Source organism: Eublepharis macularius, chromosome 10, assembly GCF_028583425.1.
Source record: "Eublepharis macularius isolate TG4126 chromosome 10, MPM_Emac_v1.0, whole genome shotgun sequence".
Classification (NCBI taxonomy): Eukaryota; Metazoa; Chordata; class Lepidosauria; order Squamata; family Eublepharidae; genus Eublepharis; species Eublepharis macularius.
The window spans coordinates 69,738,390-69,760,238 of record NC_072799.1 but is presented as its reverse complement, the minus strand read 5'-3'; the positions used below and the strand labels follow the sequence as shown (position 1 = coordinate 69,760,238).

General features: G+C 39.0%; 1 protein-coding gene across 2 annotated transcripts in view; it reads right to left on the bottom strand.

Moving 5' to 3' along the window:
- Positions 1-21,849, bottom strand: part of GALNT7 (polypeptide N-acetylgalactosaminyltransferase 7) — a 65,924-nt gene that overhangs the window by 9,820 nt on the left and 34,255 nt on the right. The window contains exons 2-7 of one of the 2 annotated variants that reach the window (XM_054989731.1): positions 21,333-21,796; positions 12,605-12,771; positions 10,126-10,256; positions 9,799-9,878; positions 8,726-8,908; positions 3,910-4,027 (exon numbers count right to left, since the gene is read on the bottom strand). In XM_054989731.1, coding sequence (XP_054845706.1) covers positions 3,910-4,027; positions 8,726-8,908; positions 9,799-9,878; positions 10,126-10,256; positions 12,605-12,771; positions 21,333-21,796 — 1,143 coding nt within the window. Of the gene's footprint in view, positions 1-3,909; positions 4,028-8,394; positions 8,578-8,725; positions 8,909-9,798; positions 9,879-10,125; positions 10,257-12,604; positions 12,772-21,332; positions 21,797-21,849 lie in introns of both variants that reach the window. The other variant, XM_054989730.1, reaches the window with a different exon arrangement.

Below are 21,849 nucleotides of genomic sequence, written 5' to 3'. Positions count from 1 at the left end.
ATCAAAACAATCAGATCTTGTGTGACACCCCCATTTCTATTTACACTTCTCCATAGCTTTTTATGATCCACACAGTCAAAAGCTTTGCTGTAATCTATAAAATACAGGATAATTTTCTTCTGAAATTCCCTGGTACATTCCATTAACCATCGTAAATTTGCAGTGTGATCTTTAGTGCCTCTTCCTGAATCTGCATTCCTTTTCTGAGTCCATTAAGACAAACTGAAATATTAAATAATTGCTCATTTCAGCATACTGAGGAATTTTTAACTATAAGTTCTACATTTTTGAGTGGGATTTGTGAACCTTTTAACTTGAAATGAACTCAGTTTTGATCTCTCAACCTGAAACCTGCTTTCCCTATCACAAAGTATTAAAACATTTTACTTGTACCTGGGACCAGGGCACATTTTGAGCAGGAATGTGCCGGAACACTGGTCCGGCAGTTCTCCAAAGAGGTCATGTGTCTGGTGGCCCTGCCCACCTGATTTTTGGCCATTCTGGGCCCATTTCGACCTGGATGGGGGCCAAAATGGCCCAGATTGGGTCGGTGCCTGGTGGGGGAAGCCTCCTTTGCCCGGCACCGACCCAATCCTGGACATTTTGGCCCCGATCAGGGTCAAAACGGGCCCAAAATGGCCTGGATTCAGCTGCTGCCAGATAGGGGAGTGTTCCCCCCACCTGGCAGTGGCCTGATCAGGGCCGTTTTGGCACCAATTCAGGATGAAACCACCCAATCCAGGTTGAAATGGGCCCTAAATGGCACAAAATGGATCGGGGCCAAAACTGCCTGGATTAGGTTGGTGCTGGGTGGGGTGTCCCTCCCCCCCACCCGGCACCGACCTGATCTGGGCCATTTTGGGCCTGATCCAGGCCAAAATGGGCCCCAAACTGCTGTTTTGAGACATTTTGGGCCCATTTCAGCCTGGATCGGGCACTTTCGTCCCCAATTGGGGCCAAAACGGCCCTGACTGGGCCACTGCCAGGTGGGGGAACACTCCCCTGTCTGGCAGCAGCCAAATCCCGGGCATTTCGGACCCGATCTTGGCCATTTTGGGCTCCTTTCAGCCATTTGGGGCCCAATTTGGGCACAAAATGGCCAGGATTGGTCCCAAAACAGCCAGGATTGGTCCCCAAATGGCCAGGATTGGGTGGTGGATCACTCTCCTGCTCAACAGCGGCCTGATCCTGACCATTTTGGCCATTTTCAGCTCCTTTTTGCCACTTGGGGCCCAATCTAGCCCTGAATGGCCAGGATTGGGTCCAAAACAGCCAGGATAGGTGATGCCAGGGGTGTGGCATATGCTAATGAGTTATGCAAATGAGTTATGCAAATGAGTTCCTGCAGCTCTTTTTCTACGAAATGACCCCTGCCTGGGACTAGGAATCAGTCTGAATTTTGTTCAAGACTAGGAACACAGATCCAGGATTGCCAATATATACTATAATATAATTTCATTATCATGTGATAGAATGCATGTACGGTTGACCCTCTAAATCAGTTCTGGAACAATCTAATCTGCAATAGCCATCTAAATTACAAAATCATTTAGCCAGTCTTGCTTAAGTTTTGGTTTTAGGGGGAAAAATTACAAGTGGAAGTCCAGATTAGTCTATATTATTAATCTGCAACTGTATAAAGTGATTATGCTACAGTAAATCTGTTAGCCTTTAAGGCAGGGGTCCCTGAACTTTTTGAGTCCATGGGTACATTTGGAATTCTGCTGGCAGTTGAGGGGTGCAACCACAAAATGCCATGGAGCGAGGGTATGCCTAACATAACGCTTCAGCATTTCAGACATAGATGCAGAGGAGTTAGCCATGTTAGTCTGTAGTAGCAAAATCAAAAAGAGTCCAGTAGCAGCTTTAAGACTAACCAACTTTATTGTAGCATAAGCTTTCAAGAATCACAGTTCTCTTCGTCAGATGCATTTCAGACAGAAGCTCTGTTTAACAGGAAGCTTTAATATTTAAAATATTTTCTTGCTTACTCATAAAATAAACATACATGTTGAGCTAGGTAAGAAACTTTAATCTGACCATATCCATCTTCATTTTGCTAGCACCTAATATGCTCTAGCAAAAGCAATAAAAATGCTTCTCCTGGCTTCTTATCTGTTATAGATAAGCTCTCATGAGCCCAGACATTTTCAGTCTGTGCTATTTCTTGTAACAATGACAGTTGATGCTGATGTGCTTGTGAGAACTCACTGCACATGTGATGCACCGTAAGGGAGATTCTGGCCAGATTTTGAAAAGTTATCAAAATTTGATGCAGTGATGTTATAATTACCCTTCATTACAATCAAAGACCAGCCAGTATCAGCTGGACAGTACTGTCTACATACAAATACTACATCTATATACAAACAATAAATATTTACAGTCTCATTATGCTCTAACTTCAGTCATGGTGGTAGAGAGTGCCCTCAAGTCAGAGTTGACTTACGGTGAGTGACCCCTGGTAGAGTTTTCATGGCAAAAGACTAACAGAGGTGGTTTGCCATTGCCTGTCTCTGCAACCCTGGTCTTTGTTGGAGGTTTCCCATCCAATTACTAATCAAGTCTGACCCTGCTTAACTTCTGAGATCTGATGAGATCAGTGTCACCTGGGCTATCCCAGCCAGGGTAATTTTAGTAATACATAACGACTAATAAAAGGTTTTGAGTGTCTGCTTTCTTATTAACCAAGCCGCAGCACAGAATTTAGCTATTTTGAAGGTGATTTCATTAGAGCAATCTCTGAGGAAGAGGAATGTATAAAATTTGTTATTATCAACTTCTACTTGAATTATGAAAATATATTCAAATTGGAATTTTTTTACTTCAGAAGAAGTTCTAGTTAGGTGCAGTAAGTGTTTTAGTCATGCTGATCTATCGTGTTTTATCAGAAGGAAGTCTCCCGTGGTGTCTTCAGCATATCACCCTGCTATTTACATAGGAAAAATACTTCACATAAGCATCAGAAAGCCCCAGTTAGCCCCACCCTACTTTCTAAAAACACTTGGTGGGCACTGCACCATGTTGGGGCCCTCTGCTTTAAAGGTGCCACAAAACTACTTTTTGCAGTTTACTACAACAGATTCCTCTCGAATTCACCATAGTGACCCATCTTAAGTCAACAGAGAAGCTCTGAGTCTCCTAAAAGGTTAAACATAGGGGACCTCTAGCGTTCTTGACTCTCTGCTTTAAGTTCAAAGGAAAGATGAGAATGTGGCATCGAGGTTCCTCAGAGAACTGTGTAAGAGCTTGGATCCAGACTACCATTTCCTGTTTCTCCAGGTTCAGGATTTGGGGGTATTTGTGTCTGCTGGGGCGGGGGGGGGGGCGTTGTGCTCTGGAAGTTCTTGCACCCCTGGAAACATTTGGATCCAACCAAAGGAAAACAAACATCCACACAGAAAATAAAGCTTCAGCTTTAAAATACTGGAAGGCAGGATAGTGTAGCTGTCTATATAGCACTAGCTAGAAGTGAGCTGAAGGGGACAAGGTCAGTATTCGCTACTGGACTTGAACCCTCGACCAATCAAGACACATGTAAGAACTATGCTGAAAGCAGACATGTAATTAATATTCCATTCATTCGATGTATTGTCGAAGGCTTTCACGGCCGGAGAACGATGGTTGTTGGGGGTTTTCCGGGCTGTATTGCCGTGGTCTTGGCATTGTAGTTCCTGACGTTTCGCCAGCAGCTGTGGCTGGCATCTTCAGAGGTGTAGCACCAAAAGACAGAGATCTCTGTCTTTTGGTGCTACACCTCTGAAGATGCCAGCCACAGCTGCTGGCGAAACGTCAGGAACTACAATGCCAAGACCACGGCAATACAGCCCGGAAAACCCACAACAACCATTCCATTCATTATTTGGAGGGAATGAAGATGCTTATTTTTAGTTAGGTACTGCTGCTTACCTTGTATGATATTTCAAAGTTTTCACCACCCCAGATTTGTAGACCTGGATCATAGAGACCTAGTTCAAAAAAGAAGTCACGTTCAATGGCAAATAATCCACCAGCCATTGCAGGGGATCTAGGAGAGAGAAAATGTAGACAACAGTTCATATGGCATGGATATGAAAAAGAAATGCCTATGCTATTGTCTTAGATTGAAAAGAAATTATAAAGCTTTGTTGGTGGTTAAAAACAAAGACTCTAGCAACAGTTTGAATTTGAAGTTCTGATTATAGGCTATAATGATTATAGTTTTAAAGTCTGGAACCATTTTATATTAGAAAAAACCCATAATGATCTCTATACAGCAGAAAGATTTCCTGTAAGTACTAAGTTTATGGAAAAATGGCTACCGTTCTTTGAATATGTAGATAAGCATAAACATGCAACCCAAATCAAAAATATTACAAGCAATAACCAATTATGGTGGTTTTGTTTTGTAGTTCTTAAAAAAATCTAGTGATGTGTATATCTTTGTTTTAATTTGTTTGATTCTCTTCCTGTATCAAACTAGTTTTATTACTTGTTCAACTATATGTGGCTTGATTGTAAGATAGTATGTTGTTGTTGTTTAATTTCAAATAAAATGTTTAAAAAATGATTATAGTTTTGAAATAACTGGATATCCAACGAAACCAAAACTACATGACACACAATTCTTTGTGGGTTTTGGGGGTTATTTTTGGACAAAGCAGAATTGGAGGCTGCAATACAGAACAGAAGAACAGTAGGGTGGTGGTCGTGTCTTCTTAACCTTTCATAAACCTTTAATGCCACCCCTGGTGAAAGTGATATGGGATCCCTACATCTTTTTCCCGCACAGGTGGGAAAACCACTTGAGAGGGAGACTTTGAGCAGGACACCCCCTTCTTTAGCAGACCTTTCCCCTCTACACTGCAGCTTCCAGATCTGCTTTGCATTAAAAATACAAAAACTTTTGTAGGAAACAATCATCATTGCTAAGTGTCACATATACTCTGGCCCTAAAAAATAGGTACCGTATTTATAGTTCAGGAATGCTATATAAAAAGATTGGAATATCAGTTTCCTTTAAATGAGGGTGGGGCAGTATCATGTTTGTCATCTTTAGGATTGTGGAGAAATCTTTCATATTATGCTAATAGTAGCTGTTTTCAAATGATACGTATGTAAGAAGGGGCATGGGGAGAAGGGTGCTCGTTCCTGCTCTCCCTATACACACATTGGCATCTACCTATATATGTTGTTCAACTAGGGCAACTGTGTGCCAGGACCATAACAGTATAAGGCTAAATGAGAACACAAGTTTATTTGGTTACATGAATCAAGGTTTCTGTGGAATTCAGCCATTGTGTTTGTCTCTAATGTGGCAAATCTCTTGAATAGTGAGATAATGGTCTGGAAGATGGTGAGTGTACATTCTATTGTGGTGTAGTGGTTAAGTAGTTGGGCTGTGATAAAGCATTTTGTTGGTTTGAATCTCACTACTGGCATAAATTCACCAAGTGGCCTTGGATAAGCCAGTCCTCTCAGCCCCTGCTCCCAGCTGTGTTTGTGGGGAATAACAACACTGATTTGATTCTCTGCTCTGAGTGCGCACTGATCTGTCGAAAACAGTGGCATACAGTTTAACTGTTATTAATATTTTCAAGGATGAATCCCAGCTCAACTTGTGTTCACACATTCAAAGGGGCCAGGAAAGATGTACAACATAATGTAATGCAACATCGACCTGGAAGATAGAATGAAAGTTGGTATGTAAAGATGCAATTACATGTTTTATCTCCAAATTCAAACTCCAGGCCTCATGCCTATTTAAGCATGGCTAAAAGTAAGCAAGGCAAGGCATCTCTCAAACCTTGCACTTTATCAGTTTTATTCCTACGACTGCTAACGACTGGCATTGTTTTAGTTATGCTGCAACTGGAAGTACCAGATGTCCCAGGTACAGCAGGCAGGTGTGCATAACCCATCTTGGGATAACCCCCCTGCTACATGGATATGTTAGTAATAGTTTCAGGTAAGTGTACTTGGTTAAAAGGAATTAATGAAAAAGACACAAAGTAGTTTTTTATGTCTTAAGAACTCAATCTACAGACCATTAGGCATTTTATTATTTTGCAGTTAAGACTATACTCGTGTATGCGTCAGAGATATGAACCGTTCACAGAGTTAACTTGAAGGTATTCACATTACCACAAACCTATTTTCTAAAAACCATAAACTACTTTTGTACATTTCCCTTAGTTTACAAAGCAGTTTAGAGGTGTGTGTGTGTCTTTATGGAGATGCCAGTGTGAAGATACCTACCATCAAGATAACTACAAAACATGAGCATACAATGTGCTATATCATGCTGACAGAAAAATCAGCCTCTTAGAACAGTCTTTTATGTTGAAACGGGCCTTTCCAAACTTAGCTATAACCACATAAAAAGAGCTAAGAAAGTCCAAATTCATCATGAATTCTAATTTTTACTAGAAATCTAGTTTCTATTAAAATAATCTACATTGACGTAGATCCAGAGGAGTTAGCCGTGTTAGTCTGTAGTAGCAAAATCAAAAAGAGTCCAGTAGCACCTTTAAGACTAACCAATTTTATTGTTAGCATAAGCTTTCGAGAATCAAGTTCTCTTCATCAGATGCCTGATCAAAACTGGGCAGATACAGAAGAGGAGGGGAGAAGGGAGAGAGAGAGGAAAGAAGGGGACATATATCACAAAGCCTCCAACGGGAGGCTGCTGAATTGGAATTCATATGCAAATTTGACTCTGTCAAGCTGGGACTGAATAGAGACTATGAATGGTTATCACATTATCACAGGTAACAGATTCTCTTTACAGAGGCGTGATCTGGGGGAGCCCAGTGACGCCTGGTGTGGGCTTTCGGGGACCACCGTTCTCTTTGTCAGATGCAGCTGGCAGGGAGAGCTGTGGTTATCGAAGGCTTATACTACATAGGAATTGGATACTTTCACTGCTACAAACTAATACGGCAAACTGACTGCACACCAAAAGGAGATGTTTACATTTCCAAGCAAAGGAATGTTTTGATTGCCTCCACGCTAATTGCATTCTGTCTCTTTGTGATATATGTCCCCTTCTTTCCTCTCTCTCTCCCTTCTCCCCTCCTCTTCTGTATCTGCCCAGTTTTGATCAGGCATCTGATGAAGAGAACTTGATTCTCGAAAGCTTATGCTACAATAAAATTGGTTAGTCTTAAAGGTGCTACTGGACTCTTTTTGATTTTACATTGACGTAGACTCCTTGTTTTATACATTATTTTTGGTTCTCATAGCAGTCGTATTTGGTTAAATTTAGGCAGAAGTTTATTGGACAGTAGCAACACATTTTCACACTCTTTCTCCACAATCCTGAGGGCTAGAAATTCTGTTTTAAGAAGTGGAAACTAAGATTCACAGAAAGTCAGATTTCAACATGCAGGATACATATTGCCATGTATGTATTGTTGATTTCCCCCCGTTACAGTTTCATAATTTATTACATTTATTAATAATAGTGTATGAATGTTAACAGTACATTTAATTCTATAACGGGCACAGCATTTTTATCTTCAGAGACTGAAATAATCTAAAGCTTCATAATTTCTCAGGAATATTTGGAATATTCCTGAGAAATTTTATTCCTGGAATAGTGATTACACCAAAAAGTTAGGATAAACGAAAAAGGAATATCCAGAAGCTCAGAAGCTCACATTCGAATAATACATTTACTTTAATTTAAAGTAATTCTGTTTGCAAGGTTAATGAAATGTAACTGAATTAAAGCAGAACCACAGCTTTGCTAGTTTAGGGAGTGAGAGAACAAAAAATCCCTCAGTGTTTTCTAGGCAAACACACTTTGTTAAGAATAAATCACTCATGAAGAAAATGGGATGGAAAAAACTGAGAATATTTCCCAAAGAGAAGTGATGAGCGTGTTCAGTTAACAGATTTCTAGATTATGCATTTTATTTCACTAAATCTCCAGCTATTTTATAGTTTAATTTATTAAACCAGCTGGCTGCACAGGAAAAAAAACAATACCTTCTAGAACTCACTCCTCCAGTTAGCAAGAGCTGTGTGCATGCACGGAGATCAGTGGGCAAAGACTGGAGTAACTCCGCACAGGATTGCACTGTTGGAGTATATGATTCATAGAAAGCATGCTAAACAATTTCTGAAACTATACTGGAAGGCATAATAGCAGCTCACATATTTTGTTTAACATTCTAACATCCATCCCACAGTATGCTTAAAGTGCTGACTAAGTACATGGCAGAGAGGCACAAAAGAAGTTAAAATGGCTACAATAGAAGAGCTTGACTATCAGTGAAAAGAATGACGCCTCTCAGCTGAGTGTCTGCTTCTATTAGCACTGGCTTAAAAATCTGCAGAGTTCATGCAAGTATTTAATAGTTCAGTACATCCTTAAGAAAAGGAGAAATGGGTAAGTGGTTTAGTGATTACCGATACGGCTCAGTTTTTGTCTTTCTCATTGCCTTCTCACGTTTGGTCAAGGGCACCCTCTTCCAGAGCATACTCCAATCCCATGCTCCTCTAGCAAACCCATCTTCGTCACCACCCCCTTGGGGTACAATGTTATAAGTGTTGCCATCTATGACATCTATAAGCGGCACAGTGCATGTGGTTCTGCAGGATTATGGTGGCGGTGAGGATGAGAGCAGGTACATGGCACATTTAAACGAATCATGGTTCATGGAAAAGAAAGGGGAAAAAATGAAAGGATTTAGATAAGCATGGCTTGTAGAAACAACAGAAGGAAAACAGCATTCTTTACCGATATGGCTCAGTTTTATATTTCCTTTTTGCCTTTTCCTTGTGGCTTAATGGAATGCGTTTCCACAGCAAGCTCCAGTCCCAGGCCCCTCTGGCAAAGCCATCTTCATCCCCACCTTGCTGTGGTTCAATGGAATAGTCATTCCCATCTATGTAATCTATTAGAGGCACAGTGCATGTAGTTCTGAAACATTTATGGGAGGGGAAGAGACAAGATTTAACTGTCTAATCCAATCAGTCAGCTGCTAACTGTTACACTTTATTCTAATTAGAACAACACACTACAAAAATGTGCTATGGTTCTTACAGAAGGAGGGGGGGTTGTAAACATGTGTGCATAATGAATTTAAACTTTTAACCTTGTTGTTTCTTTTTTGTAAGTGGATAACTTGAATTGCTGCTATGTGCCAATAAAGGCTAACTTGAACTTGAATTTAAACTAATCAAAACATATTTATGGCAAAAGCAGGACTGACCATAAATCAGTCTACCTCTTTTTTCATAGCTCCCCCCCCCCCCCGATGACACATTGTCCACAGGGAATGATATAAGACACAGGGCAAGAAGGGTTACATCAGTGTTTAGTTCTTGTGGGCTCTTCTTATATGCCCAGGATAAAGACAATCACAACCTTGAGTCAGGTAGCAATTTCCCCCATGCCAGTTTGGCTAGGGATCCTGATGGAGTTTTGCCATTTTCTGGGCATGGAGTAAGGGTCACTGTGTGTGGTGGGGTGGGGTGGGGGGAGGTATTTGGGAATTTCCTGCATTTTGCAGGACTAGATGACCCTAGAGGTCCCTTCCAACCCTGTGATTCTATAATTCTAGGTTTCATATTTTTGCAAATATATTATTGTACAATCTAAGAGCAATGTTTGTCTACACCTCCTGTAAGGAGAAGGGAGAGGAGTGATGGACATCTTTTTAGATTGGAAAAAAGAAAGCCTCAATTTGTCCCATTGTTTTGTTTTCGGTCTGCATTGAAGCTAAAGAATACACCACTTTAACTTTCCCAATATCTCTATATGCAAATAAAAAGTGACTTGCAAGCCCACAATAAGCAGAATATTATTACCTGTCTTCAGATATAGGAGCTATTAGTGGTGCATACCAGTTTACTGACACCTCACAGTGGGCATCAAGGTAAATCAAAACCTTTAAAAAACAAAGAGGAAAGGAAATTTTAACTCAGATGAGATTATCTTACACAGAACACAAATAGATTTATTTGAGTGTTTTTCATTTTATGCTAATATTAGTTTATCACTTTCTTTAAAAAAAACATATACTATTGTGCAATGTAAAGAACAGTTGTTGAAATAATCAATAGGTTTAAGATCTGTTCAAAGCAAAATTCATACTGTAGAGAAACAAGGGTTTTTATTTAGCAAACATTTTCTACCTGTCCAAGTTTAGCCTTCTGGGCTCCAATGCTTCTAGCTTGAATTAAACCTTCTCTCCTTTCATTTCGAAAAATCTTTACAAGGCCATTCCACTGCTTAACATAATCCTCTAGTCTCTCTTTTAAGTGTGCTATCAAATAATAAAAAAGAAGTTTTCATATATGTTATAAATTATTTAGTTTTGTGCTTACAGTACAAACTAAATATAAGTTGTCTAAATATGGAGACGTTGCAGATGCCGAGGATCTCAAATAATCACTGCTTGATTTATTAGATGATGACAACTGCAAGCTAACTTAATAGCCACTTCCACATTACTTGCATTTGTAAAAGCCATGTTGGGAAATACAAAAGACGTGTGTCTTTACAATATTGGAAAGGTCAGACCTGAGAATGTGACTGGCGAGACACATGTCTCATGCTTGCACCTGACCCTTTCAACAATAGAAAGGAACAAGTATTCAGTCACTTTCCAGCCACCTCCTCCACATAGCTTTAAACCATGAGTATGAAAATGTAACAGAAGTTGCCTTTATGTAGTAAGAGCTCAGTTTTTTCTACGTGCACCTTACACTGTGAGCTACGGTCCTTGCTGACTGCAGGAAAGTGACAAATTCACAGCTGCTCCGGAATGCCAAAAATAAATATAATCAAGACTTTTAACTCACATAATAAAATGTCAACATTTATAGGCAACAAAATCCAGGAGGTGGTACAGGAGATGAAGCATTCACTTCCCACAATAAATCTTAGTAATGTCTGAATTGAAAGGCAGATGTGGATGCAAAGAAGATTCAGAAGGACCTTCAAGAAAACACTCAAGAGACTTTATTAATGTCTGTGTCTACCAGAATCAGGTTTGGTGCGAAATGGCTGCTGTAGGTGAGCAGTTTCTCAGTATTACACAGTCGAAAGCTAGTACAAAAATGCATAAAGGTTTAAGAACCCAACTGTTATACTCTGCCCTGAAAATTCACAGACATATTCAGAAAGTTAAGCTTGGAGGATGAATTACTAGAGCTCTCCCTTCCAAATGCAATACAAAATACAGTATTGGCTGGCATTGCTTACAATATATTTGTGTCTAGTAGTCTGCTTCTTCTCGTGCACCTGCATTAGAAATGTATCCTTTATCCATACTGGCTGGGTTATTTTGGAGTATCTACGTTATCTTTCAGGTGAATGGGCACAGTTTTATTGCAGTCACTCTCCCAGGTGCTCTTCCTCCATGCTACATTTAATGACACATTATGCTGCTATTAAGATTTTTTTGTGCAATTTTTATTTCTTACAATACAGGCCACTGCAGCTTTGTCTTGTCTTTTGAAACATTGTCTAAAATAAAACTTACAAAATTGTTTCTCTAAAATAAAACAAAAATAGACAGCAAAATGTGATGGCCAAAAAGATAGCAACAGCATAATATCCAGTTTATGGAGATTCTGTCCACACCAACTTTTATGGTACAATTGGCTTTAAGTTTTGGAATTTGCTCCTCTATTCCTCTACAAACTGGTCTCAGCACTCAGTAAAAGCCTGAATATTTAAAATCTAGACTTAAGCATTAATAATGACAGTAATAATAATAATAGTGTGCTTATATATCACCTTTCTGGACAGACTAGTGCCCCACGCAGAGCGGTGATCAAAGTCAGTGTCATTATTATCCCCACAATACAGCTGGGGAGCTGGTATTAAGGAATGGCTTACCTAAGGCCGCCTGCAGAGCTCATGGCAGTAGTTGGAGTCGAACCAGCAGACTGTGGATTTGCAGCCCAGCCACTTAACCACTATGCGACATGCCTACACTTTTCTGTTTAAGACAGAAACTCCTCCAATTCAAATTTCTCATGCTCATGCTCTCCCAGCCACATAACTAGTTTGATTATGAAAGTGTGTAGAGTGGTACCTTTAGTGCTAACAGTAGTGGATATTTCACACTATACTCAGAAACAATAAAAATCCATAACTGACTGATGAAGGAGCTATAGAAGCACAAGTATGGCTTCCTACATTTTGCCTTATATGCCTGATTTGGACACAGGAAAGTGTTGTGTGAATATGCATTTGGCATGAGAACTGCTATGATTCAATTACTATTACAATGGGGTTGCAAGGGGACCTTTGTGTTCTCTCTGGATAAGAGTAGTCTTGATTTTAAACATGAGAACTCAACAAGCTGCAAAATTATCAGTACTCTTTGGAAATGAAGAACAGTCTAATATGGCAACAAAACCTCAATTTAAAAGAATAAAGAGTCAGACATTTGTCAACTCTGACAGCATTTCATGCTTCTTCATTCAATACTCGTTGACTGCTTTTCCAGATGACAATTTTCTAGGAAAATTAACATCCTAATGATTTTTAATATGACAAACTGTTAATTCATTCAAGTTTTCAAAATACTAACCAATCACACTAGTCAATTTACATGAAAAATATGCTAGAAACTCAATTATTCATATTAAATACATTTACCTTTATTGCTGAAATCATCAATTAGAACAATTTCAGCCAGGTATTTCCTTGGTGTTCTTTTAATGACACTGTGAACTGTCCTCATAAGTGTGGACCATCCTTCATTATGGAAGACAATGATAACACTGGATGTGAGCAGGTTTTCATCATAATGCCAGTACTTGCACCTGTAAAAGGTAATGGTGCTATATTTCAGCTTTTTGCATAGTATATGGGACCAGACACACATGTTCTCCAAACCGACTGTGATGAACCAAACCATCTAGATCTATTAACTTGGATTTTTAGTTCTATGTCCAAAAATAACACCACAGCAATTACAAATAAGTTTTCTGATATGTTTTGCATATTATCGCTATAAAAAAGGCACTGGGTTTTTTTTTTTTGCATTTTTCTATTTTTTAAAAAAAGTCAATGAAATTCCCATTAACAGCTTGCTGGCATATATGTAATCTGTGAGAGAGAATCTAAAAATATGATGTTGGAATAGAAACTTAAATAGACTGTAGAACTGTGGTTTCTTGAGTTTCAGGCTCTTCCGAAACGTTTTTCAAAAAACAAGGTTTGACATGCTCAAAATTTTTATAAGGCAATCTGTAATAGCATTAGATAATTATAATTCCTATGCATACTGTTGATATATACACATTTTCAAGGACATATCCTTTGTTTAGATGCGAATTATTTTTGGCAACAATTAATACAGTGTAACATATTTGATAATACATTGTTAAAGACTTCATTGTTTTTAATGTTACACAAATTAACTTGAGATCCAAATATACTACTACTCTTACTGTGCAATCCTAAACAGAGTTACACCAGTTCTAAGAACTTTCTATGAATATATACAACTGTTCCAAATATTTTATTTTGTTCAATATAAAATTTGTTTTCTAATGACAACTTTTATTTTTCCTACTTTTCAGATGGCAAAAACTAAGACACGTTTACTAAAGTAGTACAGGATGTAGCAGTTTGTGACTGTGAAAGTATCAGGTATAATATAGGTTGATTATTATCCCCACAACAAAACACCCTGTGAGGTGGGTGGGGCTGAGAGAGCACCAGAGAGCTGTGCCTGACCCAAGGTCACCCAGCTTGTTTCAAGTGGAGGAGTGGGGAATCAAATCCGGCTCTCCAGATTAGAATCTCGTGCTCTTAACCACTACACCAAACTGGCTCTCCTATGCACGCACTATGCAGTAGTCCCACTGAACAGACTAGAGTAGGATTCTGACAGTTCAATCCTATCAGAATTACTCATAAATATGCCAAACAGTGCAATTTTATTTTTAAAAACCCACTGTGTTATAAATCATGTATTTTATGTTGTTAATGCAATAAAATATTTAGGTATGATAGGAAACAAAGCATTACATATATTTTTAGTCTTTCCCCAAGAGTCCATTTTTTTCCAGGAAAAAAACTTAATGGCTTCAAAATTTCTGGTACATCTCTAGTTGGGGCCAATTTATCGGACTTTTCTGTCAACCCTCTGCTACTGCAACCCTCTAGGAAACCCCAAATCCTACTTCAAGAGTAACGGAATCCTAACAGCAGGGGGAGGTGAAATGCAAGTGTGCACTGAGAGTGGGAAATAAGCAAAAGTTGCCACATCTATGCTAATGGATGCACGGTTCTGCTAGCCTAAATAGTATTTTTGGATTCAGCCCATAATATTTATCTCCCAAACGATTTAATGCATTACAAACATAGTGTTTTACATGTATAAAGACATGGAGAACATACACGTTGCCTTCATCTGCTATCTTTAAAACAAAAGTCAACAGCTTTCTTTCAACAGCCAGGATGTTGACTAGAGTGGGTCATAGGAACCATGTCACTCCAGTCTTGGCCCGTCTACAGTGGCTCCCAATCTGTTTCCTGGCACAACTCAAGGTGCTGCTGCTGACCTTTAAAGGTCTATATGGCTTGCGTCCAACATATTTGAAGGGCCACCTCCCTTATGAACCTACTTAACCACTGCAGTCACCTTCAGAGGCCCTGCTTTGGGTGCTCCTGCATTGCAAGATTAGGAGGTGGCAACCCAGGAGAGGCCAGTCTCAGTAGCGGCACCAAAACTTTGGAACTCTCCCCACAAGGCAGACTGGTCCGCCCCATTCCATTGCTATCTTCCGTCAGTGGGTAAAGACTTTTTTGGGTGGTGGTGGTGATGTTCCCTTCTTCCTGCCCAATGGTTTAACTGTTGGTTTTTTATGTTTTCATATGTGTATTTTAGTTCTGGTTTTGTTTTAATGATGTGGTTTTAATCATTTTTAAGACGTGATTTTAGTATGCATGTTTTTAATTTGTTAGCCAAATGGTGGCAGAAAGGCAGGATATAAATTTTGTAAAATAAACAAACAGTGTGCCTTGTACTTTCAACTGAAAAGCCTAAAATTCCAAGACAGCCACCAATAGTCGAAATTCTCTTTGGACATTCCAGCTCTCTGGGCTTGTCCATCTTTTAAAATGTCTGGTGTCTCCATGAGACAACTAATCCCCTTCATTCCCTCCCCCTTTTCTATATAAATAAAGCACATATTTCCAAAAAGACTATTTTCTCTACTGATTGCTATCACCTACTGCTGTCTCTAGTTAGATTATCAAACAGCATGAGTTAGACACCAGATAAAAAAGCAACTGCAATTATATAGAGAAACAGTGACATCCAGTGGTTGTCTAAACTAATAACAATGAACTATGGCTACTTTTTATCCTACTTAATATAGTTGACTTGCTCACTACAATGTAAGTAAGAAAAGGCTCAGTGTTACTGGCTCAGTATTACTGTTAAACTTAATTTAAGACAATTTATAATCTAAACAGATATCGACAAAAGAGCCAAATCAGATGCTGTAAGCTTTATTAAGTTTCATATTAAACACTGCTATATTAAGCATGATGTGACACTATTTTCCTTGGTGTGTGTCTTACTTTCTCTGTTGTCCCCTTCCCCTAACTTATTCTGCAATGGGTAGGTGGTGCAAAATATCTTCTTTCCAATATGGAACTTCTCGCGGTCGCGGGCTATTGGGAAGCAACCACCTACCCACTCAAGCAAAATCTGTAGATCCCAGCAATGATACTCCACTGGCTGGACATTGTTCTCCGTCAGTTACTACCCACACGACACCTGGGCTCAGAACAGTCAGACCTCATGAGAACCAACTTCAAAAAAATACTCAACATTACCGGTCAACACTACCAGGCATCTTCACACACAACCCCCCCCCCTTTCAGAGTCAGAAACGGGAAGATCTGCTCACTACCTATGAGGGCCACTTACAAGCTGGCATTTAGAATTTTCATGTACTTTCTACATGAATTGTATACTTTAAAAACAAGTTATATGGCTAGAGCAGCATTTATAAATGGAAACAAGGAAGGCTTCATGAATTCAAGATACATTTCAAATTGCTTTTTGCTCTAAAGCTAGATGCATCCTGCCACCTAGTGACAAATCTTTAGCACTGCTGAGTCACAACGCAAAGCTTTTGAAACAGCTTTTGATACGATGCTTTATACACTGGACTCTCATCTAAAACAATTATAAGGCAGTTCACAAGAATATTAAACCATTAAAAATTAATTATAAAGCCAATACAAACAACAAGTGTATTAACAAAGCATATCAAAAATGCCAGCTACAGAATAAATAAAAGCCCATTTAATACATCAAAATGTTACACAGAAGTAGTGGAAGAGCAAATAAGTAATTAAAATCCTTTATAAACAGTAACTAACTATAGGAAGGGAATACAGAAAAAATGCTAACTTCTTAAAAGGTCAGAGCTGATATATTCATTATCTCTGAGGGCCACCGACAGCTAGCTTATTAATTCAATTCCAATGGAATTCACAGTAGTTATAACAGTAATTAAAAACAGACTGTATACCAAGATGATTAATTTTTTTTAAAAAAAATTGCAGCAAAATGCTGCAATTAGTTTTTTGACATTAGTTTTTTGACTGACACATAGCCAAAGGCCACCTCTCCTTCTTTCTGTATGAGCTGACATATCAGTAAAGATTAGGGCAGGAGCCCCCAGCATGGTGCTGTATTTAAATATTTTATACCCGCCAATTTTAATTGTTTGATATGATGTTTTAATGTTTTTATAATGTTTTTATTGTTTTAAACTGTTGTTAAACCGCCCTGAGCCCGTCTGATGGGGAGGGCAGTCTAGAAATACGATTAAATAAATAAATAAATAAATAAATAAATAAATAAATAAATAAATAAATAAATAAATAAATAAATAAATAAATAAATAAATAACGTCCACCGACACTTTTCCGGGCACCTACCAAATGTTTTTAGAAAGTGGGAATGGGGGCAGGTGTGGCTTCTGCCCAGCTCTCGTAAAGGCAACAGCTAGTATAGATGCCTGAAAAATTAAGGAAGATACTGCCAAATGAGGGTTTCTAATTAGCTCAATATGTATACTTACTTTGTGTGTATGTAAGAAAATATTTTTAAATAAAATGTTCATTTAAAAAGGCATCCTGTTAAACAGAGCATCTACCTGAAATGTTGAAGACTTTCTAGCAGTGTTATGCACAACCTTACTTTCTGAACTGTGGCTGGCTCTACCTCCAGCAGCCATTTTGCAGTTGCACCCACCACCACTGTGATAAAATTCCAAAGGCTCAAAAAGGTTAGGGGCCCTTGGATTAGTGCATCTCACAAAGGTAACCAGTCATGCGATATATTGAGCTGGCCTCCCCTTCCCTCTCCATTTCAGCCCAAACACAGACACTCCCAACAGTTAAAGCTGCTGGTTTCATCATCACACAGCAACGGAGGGCATAGAAAGAGCAGAAACCCAAAGGAACAGCAATAGGAGACGCCTATGAAAAACGGAACCGCAGCTGTAAGCAACATTTTGAGCTTTAGTGCGTGACTGGTATCTTTGATACAAATAAAGGATCCTGCAGTTGTCTAGTAATTTTCTGATAGCCAAGTATGATAGTGTTCTAGTTTATTTATCATGCTGCAGTGAGGTAGACATGTACAATCAGCACAAAAACACAAAAGATAAAACTCATGTCAGGGAACAGTAAGCATAAATTCAAAATAAAACCTAATACCATTACCGCAATCCAATTTCTGTGAACACAGTTTTTAGTACATGAAACCTTCAGCATTAAAAATCTGAAATGTGATGTATATGAAAAGAGATAAAACATAGTTAGGGAATTACCAAGATATTCCTGTTTTCGTATAAATCTGAAGGATGAGAAAACCTATGTATAACATGCCCTAAAAATCTCTCTCTTACTTTCTTATACAGGCCAAAATTTAAGAGGTAGGAGGGAAGCTTCCATTCCAGCCTCACCAAATATACAATGCCACAAATCATAGGTGATCTTATTATAGCAATCTCTAAAATTACAAATGATATCTTCTGGAACTTTAGGGCAGGAAAGGTCTGTAGTGTTTCCAACATTTAGAGTTCCCAATTCAATTTTCTAGAGAATAAGTCTGTTTCAATAGTGCAGTCAGGAGAGTTATTTTGTTAAACCAACATGATTTGTTTACAACAGTAAGTTTATTAATGTCTGTCAATTTGCACTTAGCTCCATATGCCCCATCTCCTTTGAATGTCAGAGAGCAGACTACAGCTTTGAATACAATCACAAACTATTATTTATTAGCCTTGTCCTCTGTACATAATGTAACATGTTGGCATGGATAAGATTTTAATAAATATGACAGCGATGGACAAGACATTATTTTGTATGTATTGAGGTCCAATCCCTCACCTCTATAGTTTAAAGGATCTTGAGCAATGGAGCTCAGATGGATCTCTGTCCAAGGAAGACACTGCAAGAATTTTTTAGGAGGCGCTGAGCAAAAAGAACCAAAGGTCTATCTGACTTTGGTTGTTGTGGGTTTTCCGGGCTGTATTGCCGTGGTCTTGGCATTGTAGTTCCTGACGTTTCGCCAGCAGCTGTGGCTGGCATCTTCAGAGGTGTAGCACCAAAAGACAGAGCTCTGTCTTTTGGTGCTACACCTCTGAAGATGCCAGCCACAGCTGCTGGCGAAACGTCAGGAACTACAATGCCAAGACCACGGCAATACAGCCCGGAAAACCCACAACAACCATCGTTCTCCGGCCGTGAAAGCCTTCGACAATACGTCTATCTGACTTCTTTTAACATATGCCTCGAAGTAAGTTATCCGCATTTTACAAGAAATGGAAGGGAGCCCAGCTTCCGTCTTAATGAATGAAGCCAGACTCTTCCATGGAAGTTCAGGAATCTATTTTGTCAAAATTAGCTTCACGCACAGTTTCAGGACCACTTGCAAATCCCCATAACTCAACCCTACCAAAGAATGTGCAATGGTACCTCTGTAAAACGTATATCGGAAATAGCAATATATTTCAATGTATGGATCAACTGCAAAGGTGCTGCTTGCATATTATCACCAGACGTGCAATTATTATTGAAAGTTGGCCAGAAGTTCAGCAGGTGGAGAGAGTTTTAATGATATATAGCAGATGATACATAAAAATTCACCACCTGCATTGCATGAGTTCACATGCACATAAACAGACTCCAGAAAAGTTCTGTGCCTGCTTATCACAAAACAAACTCAGAACAGAATACAAACATTACATATCAATAAAATTCTTTCAGATGAAGGTGACTGGGACTGCTTTATTCAGCCCACCAAGATGAAATAAGCTGAGATGATGTTACCTGAGAAAATATATCTTGTAGATACCTTACTTAGAATTAACAGCCTATATCCAACCATTCTGAAGAGAGGGTGTTAATTTCCGCGGGCTCCTCCCATCCACTGAATACACCCATTAGGCTGTTCCTGAGAGTCCACTAGCCCTTAGAAACAAAATTTCAGGCAAGGGGATAAAATCAACAGAAATTGCTGCCACTCTTAAGATGACACAATTTTTCTTAACTGCACATTGGCCATCTCATAGATGCTTCTACTCCTCGATTATGCCAAGGTTTCTTTGAGGTCAATCATGATGATGGAGAAAATATAAACCTTCCCCAAACAACAAAAAACAAAGTAAAACATACAAGACACAAAAGTATCACTGAAAACCACACATAGTAAAACCACACATATACAGCCCGGAAAATCCACAACAACCAACACACAGTAAAAGTCCTATGAACATTTTCAGTATAGATAGCTAGTTTCTTCCCTGTCAAAATATCACTGGCTTCATGCAGTTTGAAGGAAGAAAAGAACAGAGCTCAGTATTTTAAGCTTCTTAAATGACTGAGAGCAAGAGAAACAGAGAGAAAGGGAATACCTGGGACTTCATAATCAAAACACAGAACAGTCTCTACACTATATTTTCCCCAATATTTATGTTAGAGGAGAAAGGTGGAGCATTAAAAGGAACCCTTATGCTATTTTATACTGAATTCACTCAGAAAGATTTCAGCCTGCACTCAGAATGTCAAGTAACAAAAGACAAACAGAAGTACAAATCAAGCTAGCAGCTGGTTGATTCTGTTATGGCTCGCATATTGGAAAATTCTATTCAGAGTAACGAACAGTTGAGCCTTGCCAGCCGTAGATGATGATAGCGGTGCAGTGACTAGAACCTGGCAAAGTGCCTTATGGGAGTGACAAGAGCTGTATCTCAAAGAGAAATCAGGACAAAGGGCAAGAAAGCTACAAAAATGAACTTTCTATAATTCTTATCGGCACACTGCAGAAAAGGAATTTCAAGTTAAATGCAAGCCAGGCTTAGGCAGCTGTAATGTATTGCCTATTGTCTGAATGTATGCCAAAATGTGCGTCACATTAAATAAGGAAATTAAGTTTGAAGCACTGGGAAATGATCAGGTCAGAGTTAAGCACATTTAAATCCCACTAATTTCAATGGGAGAATTACAGTGCAATCCTAAGAATACTCTCCTGGTAGTAAGCCCCATTGAATACACCTGAGTAGACCTGTGTGGGATTACTCTTATAAGTATATACTTATATCTCTCCTATAAAAATGGGAAGGATTTTTAAGGAAATTCTGACCTGTACCTGAATTGTACCCTCATTTTCCTATTACAAAGTATGTTATTATTATCCCCACAACAATCACCCTGTGAGTCAGGGCTGAGAGAGCTCTAAGAGAGCTGTGACTGACCCAAGGTCACCCAGCTGGCTTCAAGTGGAGGAATGGGGAATCAAACCCAGTTTTCTAGATTCGAGTCCAGCCGCTCTTAACCACTACACCAAACTGGCGATGAACAAGATACTATACAACACTTGAATTCTAACCACCACTGTCAGTCGCATTCCCCCTGGGAATACAAACATTTTCTTCTGTAGCTGTGTGCGCACATAGAGAAAAAACATGAATTACATTAATAGGTTTCTTCTTTCAATTGCAAGAAAGGCAATTTAGAAAAAAAAAATGAGAGCTGCAAAGGAATGAATACCAAGCTGAATCTGGAAAATGCGAAAGCACAATATTTATTACCACAAAAATCTGAAGAAAGTAAAAATAGAAGAGTTATCAAAAGATCAGAACAGAGTTGTGTTTGTTACTTGAACGTGGAAAGAATGATTGGAAAAGAAATGAAACTAAAGAGATTAGATAAAGTCTAATAAAAAAGGAACGAAAATGAATTAGTTCAATTACAATCCAGAAGTTAAATTAAACACGTACAATGGAAGTTACTCATTCCATCCTATAAAAAATGCAAAGAAGAAAAAGACAGAAGAGGTACTTACTCTTCATCACGCAAGTCATTAATACTCCGATCTAATGAGATCATGTCACTTGCTACCATGTTAAAGCCAAATTCCTTAATACTGGCTTGAACAGATTCTTTATACTCTGGTCCTAAAACATATGGCTTGGCTTCCTCTCCAGGGCCACCTACAACTCCATGGGGCTCAGATTCTTTGGGTTCAAAGTTGCCAAGGATTCCAGATCGCAATATGGGATCATGGTAGATAAGTGTCTGTGGCTTAAATGTGAGATACTGTCGCTGCATGATGTTTTGTTGGTCATTATTGCCACCAGCATGAGGATTTCCTTCATTTTTGGCCTTATTCCTTCGCCGAATTGATTCCAAGTCTACTTCCACACCTTCGACGTGAGGCCAGGGTAACACTGGCTTGAACTTGTCATTTCCAGGAACCAGACCACGGTCTCCATTGTTCGGCAAGAGATTGCTGGAATCTTTGTCATCCTACAGAAGACAAGCAGATAATGATATAAAACAAAATAATCAGCACAGTATCG